At 45.8% G+C, this 17,592-nt stretch overlaps 1 protein-coding gene across 8 annotated transcripts in view; it reads right to left on the bottom strand.

The window, feature by feature from the left end:
- Positions 1-17,592, bottom strand: part of ETV6 (ETS variant transcription factor 6) — a 203,623-nt gene that overhangs the window by 16,985 nt on the left and 169,046 nt on the right. For all 8 annotated transcript variants that reach the window (XM_084811328.1, XM_084811332.1, XM_084811333.1 and 5 more), the window contains 2 exons: positions 14,532-14,666; positions 6,710-7,255 (listed from right to left, as the gene is read on the bottom strand). In XM_084811328.1, the coding sequence (XP_084667454.1) occupies positions 6,710-7,255; positions 14,532-14,666 (681 nt within the window). The remainder of the gene's footprint in view (positions 1-6,709; positions 7,256-14,531; positions 14,667-17,592) is intronic.

Here is a 17,592-nt window from a genome sequence, read left to right as displayed (position 1 = left end):
ACAAGCACAGCGATCAAGTCTCAAGCATGCCAAAATTGCGGAGCTTGTCAGTCCAATGTGTGAATGCTTAAAGCAAGGTTTTGTTTGAAAAGAACATCAGATTCAAATGGTTTATAGGCTCTAACTCAGTTTTGGGGACAGTTCATCCTTGCTGGTGGCCCTTGCATAAGTACCCCCGGGAGCGGAGGGTGGGCACTGGTGGACTTACAGGTGGGCTGTGTTTACACAGAGAAGCTGTTTGTGTACACAACTGCAGGGTAGAAATCATTATTGAGCAAACCACAGCAACTGCTTATAGAGATCTCCCATGGGGACACTACATGGCACCTTTGCATGAGTGCAGCCCAGCCACAAGCCTTCCAGCAGATCCAGGCATTCCCAATGTGCTCACCTAGGAGCCACTGGCAAGTGCGCACCGGCCCCATGTTCTGCCAGAAGAAACCTCCGGCCAAAGCACCCAACTGTGAAATATTCTCCTGCAGATTAAGGCTGAGTCCAAACACCCCTGCGCATGAACAGAAGGTGCACCTGCAGATGCATGGCTGGCTCTCCAATTTGTCCTCAGCTGCATCCCCTGCACTGCACTGGACACTGCTCCTCAAAAATGGCTTTCTGGATATTTGTGAAAGGCTGAAGTGGGAAGGGGCCCCCAGAACAGCCCTGGTTCATATGTGGTGCTCCATGTGTGGGTGTTTAGATCTTGGTCAGTGTTGTTACCTAGACGACTTTTAAACTAGCTTGTACTAGGAACTAAACCCCAGCGAACCGAACAGAACAAAATTTAATTAATTTTTGTGAACCGCCCAGAGAGCTTCGGTTATTGGGTGGTATAGAAATGAAATAAATCATCATCCTCATCTGAGGAAATATGCATACAGCTTTGGTTACTGGGTGGTACAGACATGAAATAAACTAATAAATAAATAGTGTTGTCAAATTTTGCTGTGATATCTGCTTTTATCAGCCACCTATTTTTTTAGTTCTACTTCAGCGTTAAGAAGTAGAACATTTCCCCATATGTGTGCATAAAAATTAATCGATGCATGCTAATGAGCCATCTGACATCTCAGTAGGTGTGGCAGAGTTGTTGGTAAGAGGCTGGCAACCCTGTGCTCCAGGATAGTTTAGGTTTTTCTGGAATGGTTAACATTTCTCCTGGGGCCACTTGATTAAATTTTGGGAGATGGGGCAGTTTTAAACAGCGAGACCTAATTTTGCTCACAGGTGCCAAAAGGTAAGGGTGGTTAAAGGCAGACTTACTTATTTTTGTAAGGCTACTTTGGTTCCAGTCTGTTACTGCAATGGGAAGGTGACGTTACATTCTTAAAGATGGTCTTTCCTTCTAACAGTGAGTGGCAGCTTTTGTTAAACTGCCATTTATGTAAATCATTTCACACTTCCTTCAGTAACTCAAGAAGGCAAGTATATTGAGGCCTGGCAATATGCACCATTTATTTCCATCTGGAGCTGCCACCTTTCCGCCGCTTTCTCTTTTTTTACTGGCCATGTTCTAGGCCCTCCCAACACATGGACATTCCACAGGCGTTAAAGGCACTGGAGCAGGAGTAGTCAGAAAAGTGGAATGGAGAGGGAATGGGATCGTGCCCACATTCAGTTCTCACACTTGTGAGAAAAAGCACCAGTTGTTATACAAGACAGGGAAGCCATGATGGGCAGGACACCCATTCTGCTCAAAATGTTTAGTCCTGCCCTTTGCAGAATCAAGGCATCCCTGACCGCACATCCTTTACAGCATGCAGCTCTCAGAGGGTCTCTCCTGCAGCCTGTCGTGCCCTAGCTGCCCCCCCCCCATTCCCACCACTGCTGCTGCAACGGAGAGGACGGCGCTCCTGCAGTTGCACGCTCTATGGCCGGTGCTTTGGGCATGGCGGTTAGAGCATCTGCTAGACAACGTTCCTGCAGCTGTGCTCAGAGGACTGACCACACAGGGCACAGCTCCCCGAGGGTCATCCAGCACCAAGATGCCAGGGCTCCCCTGTGCTTCCTAGGAAACATAGTAAAAAAAATCCCACGGTGTAAACAGAACTTTTTTTTTAAACTAAGTTTCTTGAGTGTATGTGGGATTTTCCTTCGAGTTGCTGTGTGTGTGTGGAGGGGGGGGTAGAGGGAGATCTGTGTATGTGCGTTATGTGCCTGTTTCTATGTGCACGTGATTCGGGGCACCCATGTATAGGGTGTGTGTGTGTGTGAGAGAGAGAGAGAGAGAGAGAGTGTGAAAGTTGTCTCTAAGAGTATGATGGGGGGAGTGTGTGTAACTGCCCACAGCTGGCCCCACCCACAACTGCAGGATTTCTCAACCCCCAATGCAGCCTCCCACCCAAAAAGGTTTGTCCGCCTCTGCCTTACAATCACAACACCAGCCCTGTTCAGGCATTCGAGAGCTCAAAGCGTGCACTCAGAGGGGGGGCCGTGCATGCTGGCCCCGTCTTCTATGACTCCAGCCATGCCACTCCTGCCTCCCTCCGTTCAGACCTCGCTGGGTTGGACCAGCAAGGCATGAAATGGCGTTCTACTTGTGTTCGCTTGAACACGAGTAGAACTCTCAGGGCAATTGTGGAGACTGATTTCTCACGGCTCCCAATTGTTCTGAGAGTTCTACTCACATTCAAGCAAACACAAATAGAACTGCCTTTCAGACTGTCTTGTTTACACTCTGTGTACAGGGTTTATTGAATTTAAGATGCTTTATAAAGGATGTATCATCATCATTATCATTATTACTATAGCTACTACAGATTAATTAGAACCTTTCTATGCTTGCACTGGTGGAACTGAGATTCAGATTACTGCTTCCTGGGTGCAATCCAGGCAAAGAGTTAAGCAATCTGAATCCCCATTAAATTTGATGGAATATAATTAAGCACATCTCTCTCCCATTGAAATCAATGGGACTTAACTGCACTTAACTTTGCTTGGGTCATGCCCACTCCTTGCTCTCATTTCACTTGTTGCTAGAAAGACACAGCATTTTAGCATTAATGAAATGAATGTATTTTGAACTAGTTTCTGAAAAAACACCAGGAAGGATTAATCAGGGGCTGTAGGTCATTATTCTGTCAGAAAGATTGCCCAGGATTTTATCGATTTGGCTTTTTAAAAACAAGGTGCTGGAGTTCACTATAAAGTGATTGTGTTTATTTTCCAGAAAGAAATAATCGTGGATATATATTTTTTCTGCCATAGATCAGAACTGGATGGGCAATCCAGAAATGGCCAGAAATGGTCTCAGAACAACTTCATTTGGCCCCTGGTGGCCCCCCACCGCCCACCCCAAATTGTAAGAAACACAGATTTTACATTTTAAGGTTACATATATTAAGGTACATAAAAATAAATATCACCACTCCCTCTAACAGCAAACTCAGGTAGTGAATGGCATTTGAAATGGAGCCAAAACAGGGCCACCGAGAAACAAGGAGGAGGAATCGGCATCTTCAATGAGCCCTGAGATATACTGAAGTACAAAACATTTTAAAAGCCCCATGAAGACTGAGCCTGCTTTGTGGCCAGTCAGGTTCCCTTGGAATGCTGAGCATTCGAAAAGAATGTAAGAACATCAGAAGAGCCCTGCTGGATCAGACCAAGGCTCCATCTCGTCCAGCAGTCTGTTCATACAGTGGCCAACCAGCTGTCGACCAGAAACCCACAAGCAGGGCATGAGTGCACCAGCACCCTCCCACCCATGTTCCCCAGCAACTGGTGCGCAGAGGCTCACTGCCTCTGGTACTGGAGGTAGCACACAGCCATCAAGACAAGCAACCTTTTATAGCCTTTTCCTCCAGAAATTTGTCCAGCCCCATTTTAAAGCCATCCAAAGTGGTGGCCATCACTACATCCTCTGGTAGTGAATTTAACTCTGTGCTGTGTAAAGAAGTCCTCCCTTTTATCTGTCCTGAATCTCCCACCAATCAGCTTCATAGGATGACCCCGGGTTCTAGTATTTTGAGAGAGGGAGAAAAATGTCTTCCTATCCACATTCTCCACACCATGCGTAATTTTGTACACCTCTATCATGTCTCCCCTTACCCTCTTTTTTCCCAAGCTAAACAATCCCAGCTGTTGTAACCTTGTCTCAAAGGGCAGATGCTCCAGCCCACTGATCATTTCAGTTGCCCTTCTCTGCACTTTTTCCAGCTCTACAATACCTTTTTTTAGGTGTGGTGACCAGAACTGTACACAGTATTCCAAGAGTGGTCGCACCATAGATTTGCAAATAGATCGCACATAACGGCAGCATGACACTGATTAATTATGCCTAACATGCAGTTTGCCTTTTTTACAGAGGCCGCACACTGGCTTGACATTTTCATCGAGCTGTCCACCACAACCTCAAGACCTCTTTCTTGGTTGGTTACCGCAAGCTCAGATCCCATCAGGGTATACTTGAAGTTGGGACTTTTTGGCCCAAATATGCATCACTTTACACTTGCTTACCGCATTTGCCATTGAACTGTATTTAACATTTGGATGCCCATTCTCCCAGTTTGGAGAGATCCTTTTGGAGCTCTTCACAGTCCCTTTTTGTTTTAACCACCCTAAATAATTTGGTGTCATCTGCAAACTTGGCCACTTCACTGCTCACTCCTAATTCCAGATCATTTATGAACAGGTTGAAAAGCATTGGTCCTAACACAGATCCCTCTGGGACCACACTATTTACTTCCCCCCATCGGGAGAATTTACCATTTATTCCTGCTGTCTGTTTTCTGTTCTTTAACCAGTTACTGATCCATAAGAGCTCTCCTCTTATTCCATGACTGCTAAGCTTGCTCAGGAGTTTTTGGTGAGGGACTTTGTCAAAAGCCTTTTGGAAGTCCAAGTAAATAATGTCTACCAGATCCCCCCCTCTACATGCTTATTGACACTCTCAAAGAACTCTAGAAGGTTAGTGAGACAGGACTTAGCTTTGCAGAAGCTGTGTTGATTCTTTTTCAGAAGGGCTCATCCTTCTGTATGCTTCCTCATTTTATCTTTAATAATGCCTTCAACTAATTTACCCGGAACAGACGTTAAGCTAACCAGCCTGTAATTTCCCGGATCCCCCCGCATCCCTTTTTGAAAATTGGTGCTACATTGGCCATCTTCCAGGCCTCTGGAAGGAACGTGTAAAATGGTGGGGAACCCCTGATAAGCATTCTGGAGGAGGCCATGGTTGATTGGCTGGCTGGAAGTATTTTCCTCCTGATAGGTGGTGAGGATACACTGCAATATTTTGTTGCAGGTGCCATTTGTTTATATGTCTTCTGCACTGAATGAGTGTCTGTGCTTTATAACTTTGATGAGCTTCCACCGGGCTTTAAAAACCTGGCTGTTCAGGCAGGCATTTGGGGTGGGTTAGGGTTTTTTTAGAGAAGTGTTGTTCCGTTATGTTTTTTTTGTTCAGTTGATTATATAAATTCGTTATTAGTATTGTATTCTGCCTAGAGTAGCTGGATAGTCGGCCAGATGGGCGGCTAATAAATCAAATAAATGCATACATACATACATAAAAAAACCTGCGAGGTCCTTCCTGCTAGATTGTGCCAAACATATCATGGAGTTGACTACCCGAAGTCTCTGGGCCACTATCTGGGGAATACAGTGGTCCCCAAGAATAAAAAATTAGGACATCCCTGGGTAAGATTAACATCGAGAATGGGTCATCCTAGAGGTAACCAAGTATATCCTTCCTGTATCAAAAGGCCCAGGATCTGGTATATGTACACACACACATCAAGAATATATTTCTGCTCCAAGCGTTGTGGGTTGCTGTTGGAAGCTGAGCTGAAAGCACTTGTGACCCTTTGGATTGGGGCTTAAGTGTGAAAATCACGTGCCACATACAACGATTAAGGTTGCAACTATACCGGTTCCTCTTTATTGCAACCACTACCATTCTTTTCTTAATGCCATGTTCTTTCTGTCCTTTTGCTTTGTGCGTTTAGAAAACGGTGACTTCACATTGCAAGTAGCTATTACTACCTTCATTTACGCTATAAAGGAGGTAAGCTCATAAATGAAGTGTGCCCAAAGCATGAGTGTGCCTGAGGCAGAACATCCAAATTAACATGGGATATGGAGTGCTACAAGACAAGGCTTGTATTGTGTGATGACCCTGCCTCATTCAAAGAAGTTCACAGGGTGTCCAGACAACATCACCTTCCATTTGTAATCCTCCCATATTTCCCCACCACTTTTCTACCTTTTTTCTTTCCACATAAAATCTGTTAAGAAAGAAATGATGGAATAGCTGCACAATGTCTTTTGATTGTGCAATCAGGAGCCCTGTCTGGAAGCACCCATAATCCAACAGGAAACTGTTCTGTGCAAGCCCCCACCCCACCCCATCCTACTGGCAAGGTCTGCCACCCTTAATGACAACCTGTATCTGCCACAGTAAGGGAGCTGCACCACTGTAGTCATAATAGGGCCTCTTCTGAATATGCTGCATGGTCTCTGCCACTGATTTCTCTTTAGTCTTGGCCAAGTCATGTTCAACCTCAGCTTACGTATTCACTTCAATAATGCTGACTTACGTCCAACCTGTGGATTTTTTGTGTCTTTAAATGAAGTTGACAAATTATGTGTATCCCCACAATATAGAAAAGAGCTGCAGAAACCCACCATGCATAGCATTAACATTTTTGCTTGGGAAAGTGTGTGGTTGATTCCAAAGAAGCATACATGATCTGGAACATATCATACTAACCTGCTATCCTTCCAATTGGCATTGCATGCTCTTCAGGAGGGGAGACAGAGACCATGATGTGGTTCATGTACGCTAACTCTTCGCGGTGGGACAGGTTGATGGGCTTCACCTCTCTGTGCAGCCCATCTTCAGACAACCTTGAGGCTTTGAAATCGACAGAGTGCCTGGGGTTCAGTATTAAGGGGTGCATGATGGGGCTGGGCATAAGCTGAATCACCCTGGTATTTTCTTGGCGAGGGCTGGAAGGCTTCTGAAGCACTTCAGAAGGGGTTGGGCAGTGGTTATTCTCAACAGGAGACACAGAGAGTGGGTAAGACTCCTGGCGATTGTCCTCCTGGTGGTGTCTTGTCCCCGAGAGCCTATCAGCTGGCGAGAGGCGACGAATAGTGCTCTCCAACGGGGATTTCAATGACCGCTGCTCAGGCTCCGGTGAAGGTCTGTGATTGGAATTGATGGGCGATCTAGAACGATGCAAAAGTTCAATAGTGGGTGGGTTGTGATGGACTGTGTCTGCTGATTGTCTTGAAGGTCTCTGGACAAAGCTGTCTGGAGAGCAAAGAAAAAAGAAAAGAAGAAAGTTGTGCATCATGTGTCAGGTCCAATACAACTATATCAACCTTGCAGCCAACTGGTAGCCTGTAGGTAAGATGTGACGCATGAAGCAATTTTGTCCGGCTTCTGTTGGCCAAGCCAAAGTTTAAACACTTTGCCCATATTTGTTCTCCTAAAGCTGAGCAAAAATTCTCATAAAAGTCTCATAAAAATGAAGGTATCTACCTATCAAACATGGGTGTCCTTTCAGTTTTTCATCTCCTGAAAATGGCCCTGTCCAGCCTAACTCCCAGCTCTTGCCTTTTTGAACTTCTGGGCTTGCAGTTTCTCTGACTAAAGTCCCATGTGCAAAGACACAGGACAGACAGGACTGCTGTTGTTCTGAGCTTATGTGGTGGTGGAGCTGGGCCAAGCGAGACAGAGTTAGTTAAGACAGAAAGGCAATATAGCAGGGTTGGTAAAAACTGATGCTTAAAAAGATCCAAAAATCCCAATTAAGAAAAAAATTAAATTGGATTTTTTTCCTCCCCAGTAACTATCAAACTTTGACCTATCAGTCATGGACATTTTGGTTTTGTTTGCAACACTGGAAAGAAAAAGAGAAAACAAAATTGTCCAGTGTGCATCTTGCTGTATTCTCAGACTACGGCTGCAATTCTATACCCACTTACTAGGAATAAGTCCTATTGAACTCAATGGAACGTATTTCTGAGGAGACATGTATAGGAATGTGCTGTTAACCTCAAACTGCTGGTGATAAGAAAGACCTTATATGGGAATATTTTAAAAACATTCCTTCTGTAGGTAAAAAGGGAAAACATTTGAAATACTTTCCAATACATACAGTGAGACCAAGACCTGGTTCACACGACACGACAGCCCAAGGCGGCTGAATTTATCTGCAGGGGCTGTCGTCTTGTGCCAGGTGCCCAAGGGCACAACTTTGGCATGGCGCCTGTGGCTTGCTGTGTAGTGCAAACCCAGGCAGCAGGGATTGTTTGAGGGTTAGACAACCGCCAAAGAGATGCAAAGCCTGCTTGTAAGAATGCAACAGTGCAAATAATACTCTATTTAGTTGTCAATGAACGTGGCTTTAGTGGTCAGATGTGCACCATTGTTCAGGAAATATATGAAGAAGTTTCAGTGGGAACATTGGTTTAAATCAGTGATTTAAATTCACCTTTTTTCTTGCTGAGTTAAATCATGATTTTAATCAATCAACCCTGGTGCCCCTATTTCTGGCCCCTAGCTACCAGCTTTACCTTGTTCCTGAGTCTGCATCTGTCCCTTGGCTTTCTCCACCATGTTTGACTTTGATTTCACACAACGACACTGCTACTGGATCACGGACCCTGTTGGACTGCCTTTCCAGGTTCGATCCTAGCCGCTGTTTGGGACTCTGCGTTTTGGGTTAGCCTTGCTACCCAAGCTGGCCTGTGACCAACAGCTCCTACCCAGCCCTGCACTATACGCTGGTGCAGCTCTTCCACTGCATTTGGGTTAGGGACTGGGTTTGGACCAAGCTCAAGCAGGACAATGACACCTCAAATCTGCCACCTGAGGTTTTGCCCTACCCTGTCATAATGCACATCAAGTTGGCAGTTATATTTCCTCTTCCTAAGTCCATGGCTACTACTATTTTTAAGGGTCTGCTCAAAAAGTATAGAGTGGTTTCTTTTGTCCGTTCTAAAAATCTGCACATGCTGCAAACAAAAGAACTCCACCAAGCCCTGTAAAGGCCCAAAAGGACCATAGAGTGCTGGGGAAATGGGAGTCTACCCACACTAGCTTGGTGACCTTAGCCTGACTCCATGCCCATTCATCAGGCTGTCCACCTCCAAATACATCTTGCCAGCAACCACCAGCTTCCTTGTTAGGGCTGAGGAGGAAGCGACATTGGTGTGGATTTTATGATTCACATGCCCACAGCCATAAACAAGAAAGGTCTGTCTTTGTTTGACTAGTTAGGTCAGTAATAACGAAATGGACACCAGGAAGTGAAACTTTAGTGCCAGACCATGCCCTGTCTGCGGCGACTGAACATTTTAAAATTGGATTTGGAAAAAAAGAAACTTTTAAGCATATTTTAAACCTGTGCATGGCACCAGGTTAGCCAGTAAATGTGAACAAGAGTAAAACTCACACTCCTTCCAACAGGACTGCTAAAATAATGGCCACGATTCTGATGCTTAATCTGGGTTTCAATCTGAGCTGTTTAGAATACTGTTTGCGCAGCATTTATCCCTGAAGATGCAAATAAAGGCAGGGACCAAGGTATAGTTCTCCATGCAAAAAATCCCTTCTACATAGAAGACTACATTCAATGCAGGTGCAGACCTGATATGTGGGACTGCACAAAGACCTGGAGGAGGAGGAGGAGGAGGAGGAGGAGGAGGAGAAGAAGACGAAGAAGAAGAAGAAGAGGGAGGGGGAGGACTTCTATCTTAGACATCTTACTTACTTGCCAATTTTCTATATAGAGGAGCATTCAGTCATGTGAATGATACAGCCAGACACAGATTTACCAAATCAGTGAGAATGAGGCTTAGGGCCCACTCACACATACTACAGGCTCCCACGTAAGTAAAGGGCGGGCCCTACCATTAGGCAGAGGGATGTCTCCTATCCCAGGTCTGGAGGTATCATTAAAGGGGGGCACAATTGTTTATAATTATATTTTCACCACCGCCATCATGGGATGGCTGCCATTTGGAGGTTACGCCTCAGGCATCGCCATGCCCTGGGTTCTCTCTCCAAGCACTCTTCCTTAGCTCAGTGTGGAAATGCTGTGTGGCAGTTGTAAATTACTCAACCCCAGGGAGCTAGAGTAACTGCCCGTGCAATTGCAGAAGTCGCAGCTCATGCAAACTGCTCCTTCTTGTCACACGTGGACTCATGCGGGAGCCGCCAAGAATTTTGAACCGTTCGTAAGCCAAGTCATTAATTTTATCACAGAACCAACTGGGTGCACATGATAGCATATTGGGCCTGAATCACAGAATTCAAATTGATCATTCATGAAGCTCATGGGGTGACCCTGGGGATGATTTCTTAACCTAGACTACTGCCCTAGCCATGGGGCAGTTGTGAGGACAAAATGGGATGACTCCATGTAGATTGTCTTGAGGTCATTGGAGAAATCATGGGGATATAAATTGGATTAATAAAAACAAAATATAGTATTGGTATTTGTATAATGAAGGGCTGGGCATTTGGCTCACTAGCTCTGGATAAGATTTCTAGAAATTTCAATTTTCAGATATGTCTCTAGTCCTCATGGCTAGTGATATGCCATGATATGCCATAGAGATATGCTCGGAAAAGCAATGGCAAATAATAATAATTCAGGAGGAGCACAAACTGGGAAGAAAGTAAATGGTTTTTCACATGTGAAGGTAACAATATCCAAGTAGGAATTATTGCACCATTTCACCTTACACATGCATCAACTATACTGCAACATCTGTCATATGTATGGAAATAACATGGGCAATATTTTGATAGGCTATAAATTCAATTTATCTTATGACTAATTAAAAGCTTTAGCTTATGATCCTGGTGTGTAGGAGGGCCTTTATTGATTCTGTCCATAGATTATAATCAAGTGATGTCTCTCACTGATGTCAAGACGGGATTCTGTGTTGCATCAGAGAACAGAGCCTCTCACCCAGCAACAGGAGAGTTGTGTTCATTCACACAATCACATGGCTTCTGGAATGGTTTTCCAGCCCTTCAGGATGCCTTCATGAGTGTTGTCATTTGTTTGCCATGAGCTGAAGGAATATATTTTACAGACTGTACACATTGAGTCACAGTGGTTCTTTTCATACTGAACAAGATATAGATAACCTAGGCGGGTGGCTACCAGGAAGAGGGCCTTTTCTGCTGTGGCACCCTGGCTGTGGAATGAGCTCTCTAGAGAGGTTCGCCTGGCACCTATGTTGTATTCCTTCCAGCGCCAGGTGAAGACTTTTTTATTCTCCCAGGCATTTTAGCTTCCTAGTCTTTTAGCTTTGGTGTTTTGAATCTATATTTCAAATCTCGGCATTGCTGCTAGGTTTTATTCTGTTGTATTGTCATAGTGTATGAACTTGAGCACACTCCGGGAGGGAGCGGAGGACAAGAAGGCCTGGCGTGCTCTGGTCCATGGGGTCACGAAGAGTCAGACACGACTTAACGACTGAACAACAAATTGTTATAGTGGGGTTTCAATGCTTTTATATTTTATATTGTTTTATCATGAGCTTTTTGGTTTTAATTTTTGTGAACTGCCCAGAGAGCTTCAGCTATTGGGTGGTAGAGAAATGGAATAAAGAAACGAATGAATAAATACACCTGTGTGGAAATGGCAACGAGCTACCACAACGGTGATGGTGGTCTTTGAATCAGCCCTCAGCCAGCTCCCTTCCAACAGGGCTGGGAGGCACTCTGAATGCTGTTACTAGGAATAGCATAGCACTACAACTTAACCTTTGATTCATTAAAAAATTTACACTTATGTACTGTATTCTCAAAACTGATCCTCTCATGAATGGTCAGGATCTAATAACAGGGGTGGGGATCTGGGGGCTATTTTCACCTCTCCTCATGGGCCACATGCTGTGGGGTGCCAGGGGGAAAAAATTGAAGTCTGCTGCCCAAATTTGGAGCATTAACCATCAGAGCAATTTTAGCACTCTGTAGTGCAAAACCCCCCGGTGATTTTGTTCTGCTGCCAACTCCCAAATTCAGCACAGGAGCTGCAGCAGTTAATAAAGCTGGTACCATCTAGAAGAAAGACTTCCCAGTTACGGAGCACATTCACTCGGTAATAGCATTATGTAAAAACATGGATCTTTAATATCATAATACCTGCATGGCATTGTATGTGCACTTAGTTACAGAGCGTAGCTTCCTGCTCTTACAACCTGTTCTTGCTCTTACAAAACGAAAACACCGTTCTTTTCCTTACGAGTGTAACTTTAGGCAAACTTTTTATTACACCTCAGCTGAAATTTGGCAAGACCACCAGGGGCCTGTGGGCTGCCAGTCGTCAGCACCTGTTACAGGCCAAACATTGAGAACACTGCTGTACGTCACAGAAACTGGAGAGACTCCTGACTGGAAGTGAGGCAACAGGAAGTTTCCTCTGAGGACTGGTAGTTCTCTGATCCTCTTCATTGGATGGGATTGGCTCGTTCAATTATGGCAGATGCAGAAATGCAGCCAAATTCCTGCTCCCTTCCCACTGAGGCTGATGGGAAGGAGGCAAGGTCAGAACAGCAGACTGTGCGGAAATGCAGCCTGCAGCCTCCTTTGTGGGTTGGTGCTTGAACGGTTTCAAGAAGCTATTTCTTGCAGCACACTAATCATTCTCTCGTGCCACGCTTGTGTGCTCCAGCACTCACAGTCTTGGAGTGACTGCTCCCGCAGGTAGGAGAAAAACAGAAACCACGCTCAACATTAACTTGTAAAGCTAACCTGTAGACTGACTGCCAGCTAACAAACCGACCAGCCCCTTTCTTGTATGGCCACTCACTGTGAGAGGATTGGAGCAAATACATACCACAGAACCTAACGAAGAATTACAAAAACAAACTCCCAAGAGGCAGCTCTGTGCTATATTTAGTGGTGCAAGTTCCTCCACCAGGCTCCGGATGACAGGAAAGAGGCAGCGCGAGTGAGTCAAAGTACACAAGAAGCACTCATTACCTGCCTGTGAACGCTTGGCACAAAGGGCTTCCCTCACTGCCCAGAGTCTGTGGCTGGAAGCAATCCATAATTAAAACAAAATGCTCCTCCTCAGCTTTTAATTTCTACCAAAGGAGGCCTTTAAAAAGTGCACAACTAAAAGCTTAATTGCAGTGGCTGGAAGTGAATCTGAAGAAAAAGGATCAAAGAGCAGAAGTATTCACCCAGTGCTTGGAGAACGTAATAAAAGAGGCTAAAGTTTGGCTATTTGGGGTAGGGTCGTCGAAGCAATGTTGGGGGTGAGCTTGGCAACTGTTATTACACAAAGGAGATGGAGAGTACTTTAGTTCTTGAACTGGCCTTCCTTCTTACGGGTGTGGAGATGGAAGAAGCGGAACTATGTGTAACCTTGACACCCTGCAGAAACAGGAAGGGGTTCTTGAGAATCGGGATACCAGGTAGGTGTGAGCACTTGGGATTCTTGGTTGTTGTTCAGTCGTTCAGTCGTGGTGGCTGGGTTCAAATTCCCCCCTTCAGAAATAGGGCTCCCTGGATGACCTTGGTCCAATCACAACAGCCTTATTTATTTATTACTTACTTACTTACTTACTTTTAGGCCGCCTTGAAGGGTGGAATCCTCTCAAGGCGACACCTCATTGCCCAGACGGCTTCCCTCATTGCCCATTATTCATTCATTTAATTATTTTATATCTTGCCTTTCCACCACAAAACGGCACTTGTGTGCTGCTCACATGAAGAGCCATTCTGCATTGGAGGAAGACTGGAGTGGCCCTGTGAGCCCCACTCCCAACACTGTGCTCACCCGCACGGCGAGCACGGCTGTTTGCAGAGGAGTCTCGCCGGGCAAGCGCTGGCTCGTGCCTAGGTGCTCTGAGCGATTGGGATGCCTGATTGCGGGTGAATCCTGATGGTGCATGCAAAGCATGTGCTTCAGCACTGAGGTCACTGCCAAAATGACGTCTGGGTGATCAAACAGGAGTTTAACAAAGGGGCCTGAAGCACAGCACCCTCCATCGATAAAAGGCCGATTCACACTTTATGTAGACGGGGTGTCTGCAGCTAGTGTCTGGAGCTCAACCAGAAAGCTAAACTAGAAGTATGCCTGTTTTCTGTTAGGCTGTTTCTCACAGCAGAGGGAAAACATTAGATATGCTAAATACAGCCCAGCTCAAGTCCTGGTCGTAAACTCCATTTTGCATATTATGACAGAAGTGAAACAAAATCCAGTCACTTTACTACAAACTCTGGTCTTCTTTGGTCTCCTTCGTTATACATTCTCTAACCTAATGGTACAATTCTTAGTTCATTTTTAAAGGAGTGGTCTAAAGATGTAGCCACATTTATTTTTATTTATTATTATAGTTATATATTACCCTTTTTCCTCTTTAAGGAACCCAAGGCAGCTTACATAATCCTTCTCCTCTCCATTTTAATAATGACGTAATGTAAATACATCCTGTATAATGCAAAGGGTTAATCCCTCTTCTCTGTTTTTCAACTATCCTGTTTCATTCCACAGCACCACGCAAAGTCCTTGTGTAACAGTGCTTCTTGCGAACAAAGAGATATTTGTTGTTACCTTCATCGTGATTTTGATGCAACATGACATCTGGCTGAGCATGGATAGAGTTCCCCGGGTGGAAGAAAGGTGAAAACAGCACATGAGAATTCCTTTGCTTCAAGATATGCTGAAGAAGCTCATATAACACATCACCTGAAAGAGAAACAGCCAGGCCAAGTGAATGAAAAGCCACACCATTCTAGAAAAGTCACAGACATGTTCCTACAGAGGTGGTTCCCCTGTGTCTGGGCCATGCCACTTCAGACTGCAACTCACAGTCTGGAATGCTCACGTGATGGGATGCTTCTTCATACAAATAAAGGACATTACCTGCTGTGTATTTCTGTTCTCCATGACTCATGGAGGGCATTTCAATACTTCAGGAGTAGGGTCATCCCTTTAAACCACTAACTTTGATTGCTCTGGAAGGCGAGAAACCTACATTCATGCCGGACTGGGCTGAGGAGAGGAAACTACTCCTCAGCTTATTAGGCTTTCATCTGATATGGCCTTTAAGGCAACAGAAAGGGGAACTGAGAAGGACAGGACTAGGTAGCAGCAGGAAACAGTAACAGAGAGGTAGGAATATCCCCTAGAACATGGGTCTCCAAGCTTCTGGGGTGAGTGGGCACATTTGGAGTTTTGAGTGTTGTGGATGCTCTCACAAAATGGCTGCCATGGAGGTGGGGCCGCCCATTTATAAAAAGGCTGCCATAGAGGGTGTGGTTGGTCACAAAACATCCACTTCCCAGAAAACAAACTGGTGAGACTAAAAGAAAAGTCTCTTGTCCAAGAACCTAAATACAAGGCAGAGATGGGGTCTGAACATAAACCCAAAACCACTTTGTCGAACCCAAATAAAGATGGCACTGGACAGTGGCAAATTACTTTGTAGGCCTCAGTTAAATACAAACAAACAAACAAACAAAAATATTATGGAATAAAATAAAAATCAGGAGGGGCAGGGAGCCTCTCACGGACCGCATCAGAGACCCCAGCGTTAAGGAAGCTTCCCTACATGTAAGGCTGTGGCAGAAGCTTGAATGCTGGCAGGGCTCCTGGGTAAAAATGGTGGGCAGAGTGCCCTCCTTGAGTCATGGATAACAGGAATACACAGTATGTAATTCCCTTTTCTCCCCTGACTCTGGAGGACATTCCAATACTTCAGGATGTGGAAGACCAGCGCCATCCTACAGTGGGTGCTCAGGGCCCAAATGGCTAATCTCTGTAGCACTCTCCTCCCAAAGGCTGCATCTACTGAGGAATACATGATCAGGTTGTCGCCTTTTAAGTTTCTTTTAATGACTAACACTACAGAAGGCTGCCAAGGCTGCCATCCCCTAACTGAGTGAGCTGTGATGCCCTCAGATGGATTCCCTTGCCTCCCTGCAGCCTGCTCACTTCTGCTACCTAATTGTGGTGAGCCCTCCATCTGTTACAGTACACCTTGGTGGTGGAGTCCTTCCTTGAAGACAGCAAGGTTTTCAACACCTCTTCTGCGTACCCCAACTGCTCTAATACCTGCCATTCAGCAGGCTGTCAGATGGAATGTCTCCAGATGAAAATCATAGAATCATAGAATAGTAGGGTTGGAAGGGGCCTACAAGGGTGTAATGCTGGGCCTTCTGGAGTAGGTTCTGTAACTAGGCAGCTGTCAGGAGCACCCTAGCTGCCTCTTAAAGTTCCCTCCAGTAGCCAAACAAGATGCAGACAAAAGGGATTCTTTCCAAGGCTTTATTCCTTTACAACCTAATGACTCTTTCAGATGCTAATTGCCAGTGACTAAGCAAGGAACTTCATAGTGTATCATAGCAGAGTAACCTAAGCTCCATGTACGTGGTTGGTCCCCATTTGGAGAAGGGCGGGAAAAGCTCTGAAACGGAGGGGAGGCTCCCACCCTTACCTGTGAGGCATCGGGACGCAGCCATTGCTGTTGTGCCAAGCGGGCTGAGTGCCTCCTCTCGGCTTCCTCCACCTTGTGCCTCTCTCTGCGCTGGCGCCTTGTGTCTAGCAACAACCAATCTCCCGCTTTTTCACTGCCAGGGTCACTATCTCTCTCAGGAATGTGAACGGGGGGGGGGCTCTCCCTGCAGCTGCGCCTCTGAGAGACGAGTGGGCTCCTCTCCCACGGCTTGTAGCTCTTCCTCAGAACCAGAGCTGCTTTGGGGCTCTATGGGCTCAGTTCCAACCCTGACAGCAGCTTCCAGAAGTTGAAGCCAGTTCCCATATCTGTCGGTGAACTGTTGGGATCGGTAGGCAGGGTGGAAATGCTTTACGAGATCCTTTGGGCCATGGCATCTCCAGTGTGTTTATGCCTCCCACTCTTGGGCGTAGGTGTCTTGTAAAGAACCTCAGCACCCAAGCCTTTTTTGCAGTGGCAAACAGACCCCACCTCCAGAGTCTCAAAGTGTTGCATCACCAGCTGGAAAGTCTCCATCTTGAGTTCCCACTTGGGGTCCTCCATCGCGGTCCTGCTGAGCCAAGCTGCCAGGATGCTGGTGAGTTTGTACAGGTGCTCCACCTTGATGGAGTAAAGGTGGCAAAGTGCCCATTATTGCCCATTATTGTCTTCTATGTGGAACGATGTTGAGTGCGTTCCCTCCTGTCTGGGCCCATGTGCCTCCACCATGATGAGGACATGGTGACTGCAGATAAGATCCTGAATACCAGCAAGATCAGCTCGATGGCTCTCAATCGTTGCTTCCCTCGGCTTCCTCTGCTGTCCTTTCCCCTTGGGCCAGGCAACTGTCTAGATGGGCCACCATCCAAAGAGATTCACATCTGTAGGGCTCAGGCACCTGTCTGGAACAGTTGAGCACATTGCTTGTGACAGATGCTATTGAGACACCAACCTGGGGAGATGCGCACGCGCTGCAAAGTAACTACCTGTGGAGGTGTCCGCACTGCCATCTGGTGGTGATAATGGTGCAACAGACTTCGGAGGGGCTTCAGCTACAGCTTGACAACTGTGTCATATCCTGACATGACACCCTCATGCCCAGAAGCTGTGTTTTTGTGGGCTTGCACATAGGGGTGGTTAGCTCTGAGAGCTATTGCTGCCTTTCTGTGGGATGTATCC

Source organism: Heloderma suspectum, chromosome 7 (assembly GCF_057233095.1).
Source record: "Heloderma suspectum isolate Gila_16-S chromosome 7, 16-S_ref, whole genome shotgun sequence".
Taxonomy (NCBI): Eukaryota; Metazoa; Chordata; class Lepidosauria; order Squamata; family Helodermatidae; genus Heloderma; species Heloderma suspectum.
Note: the sequence above shows the minus strand (reverse complement) of the source record. Positions and strands in the feature narration are given on the sequence as shown.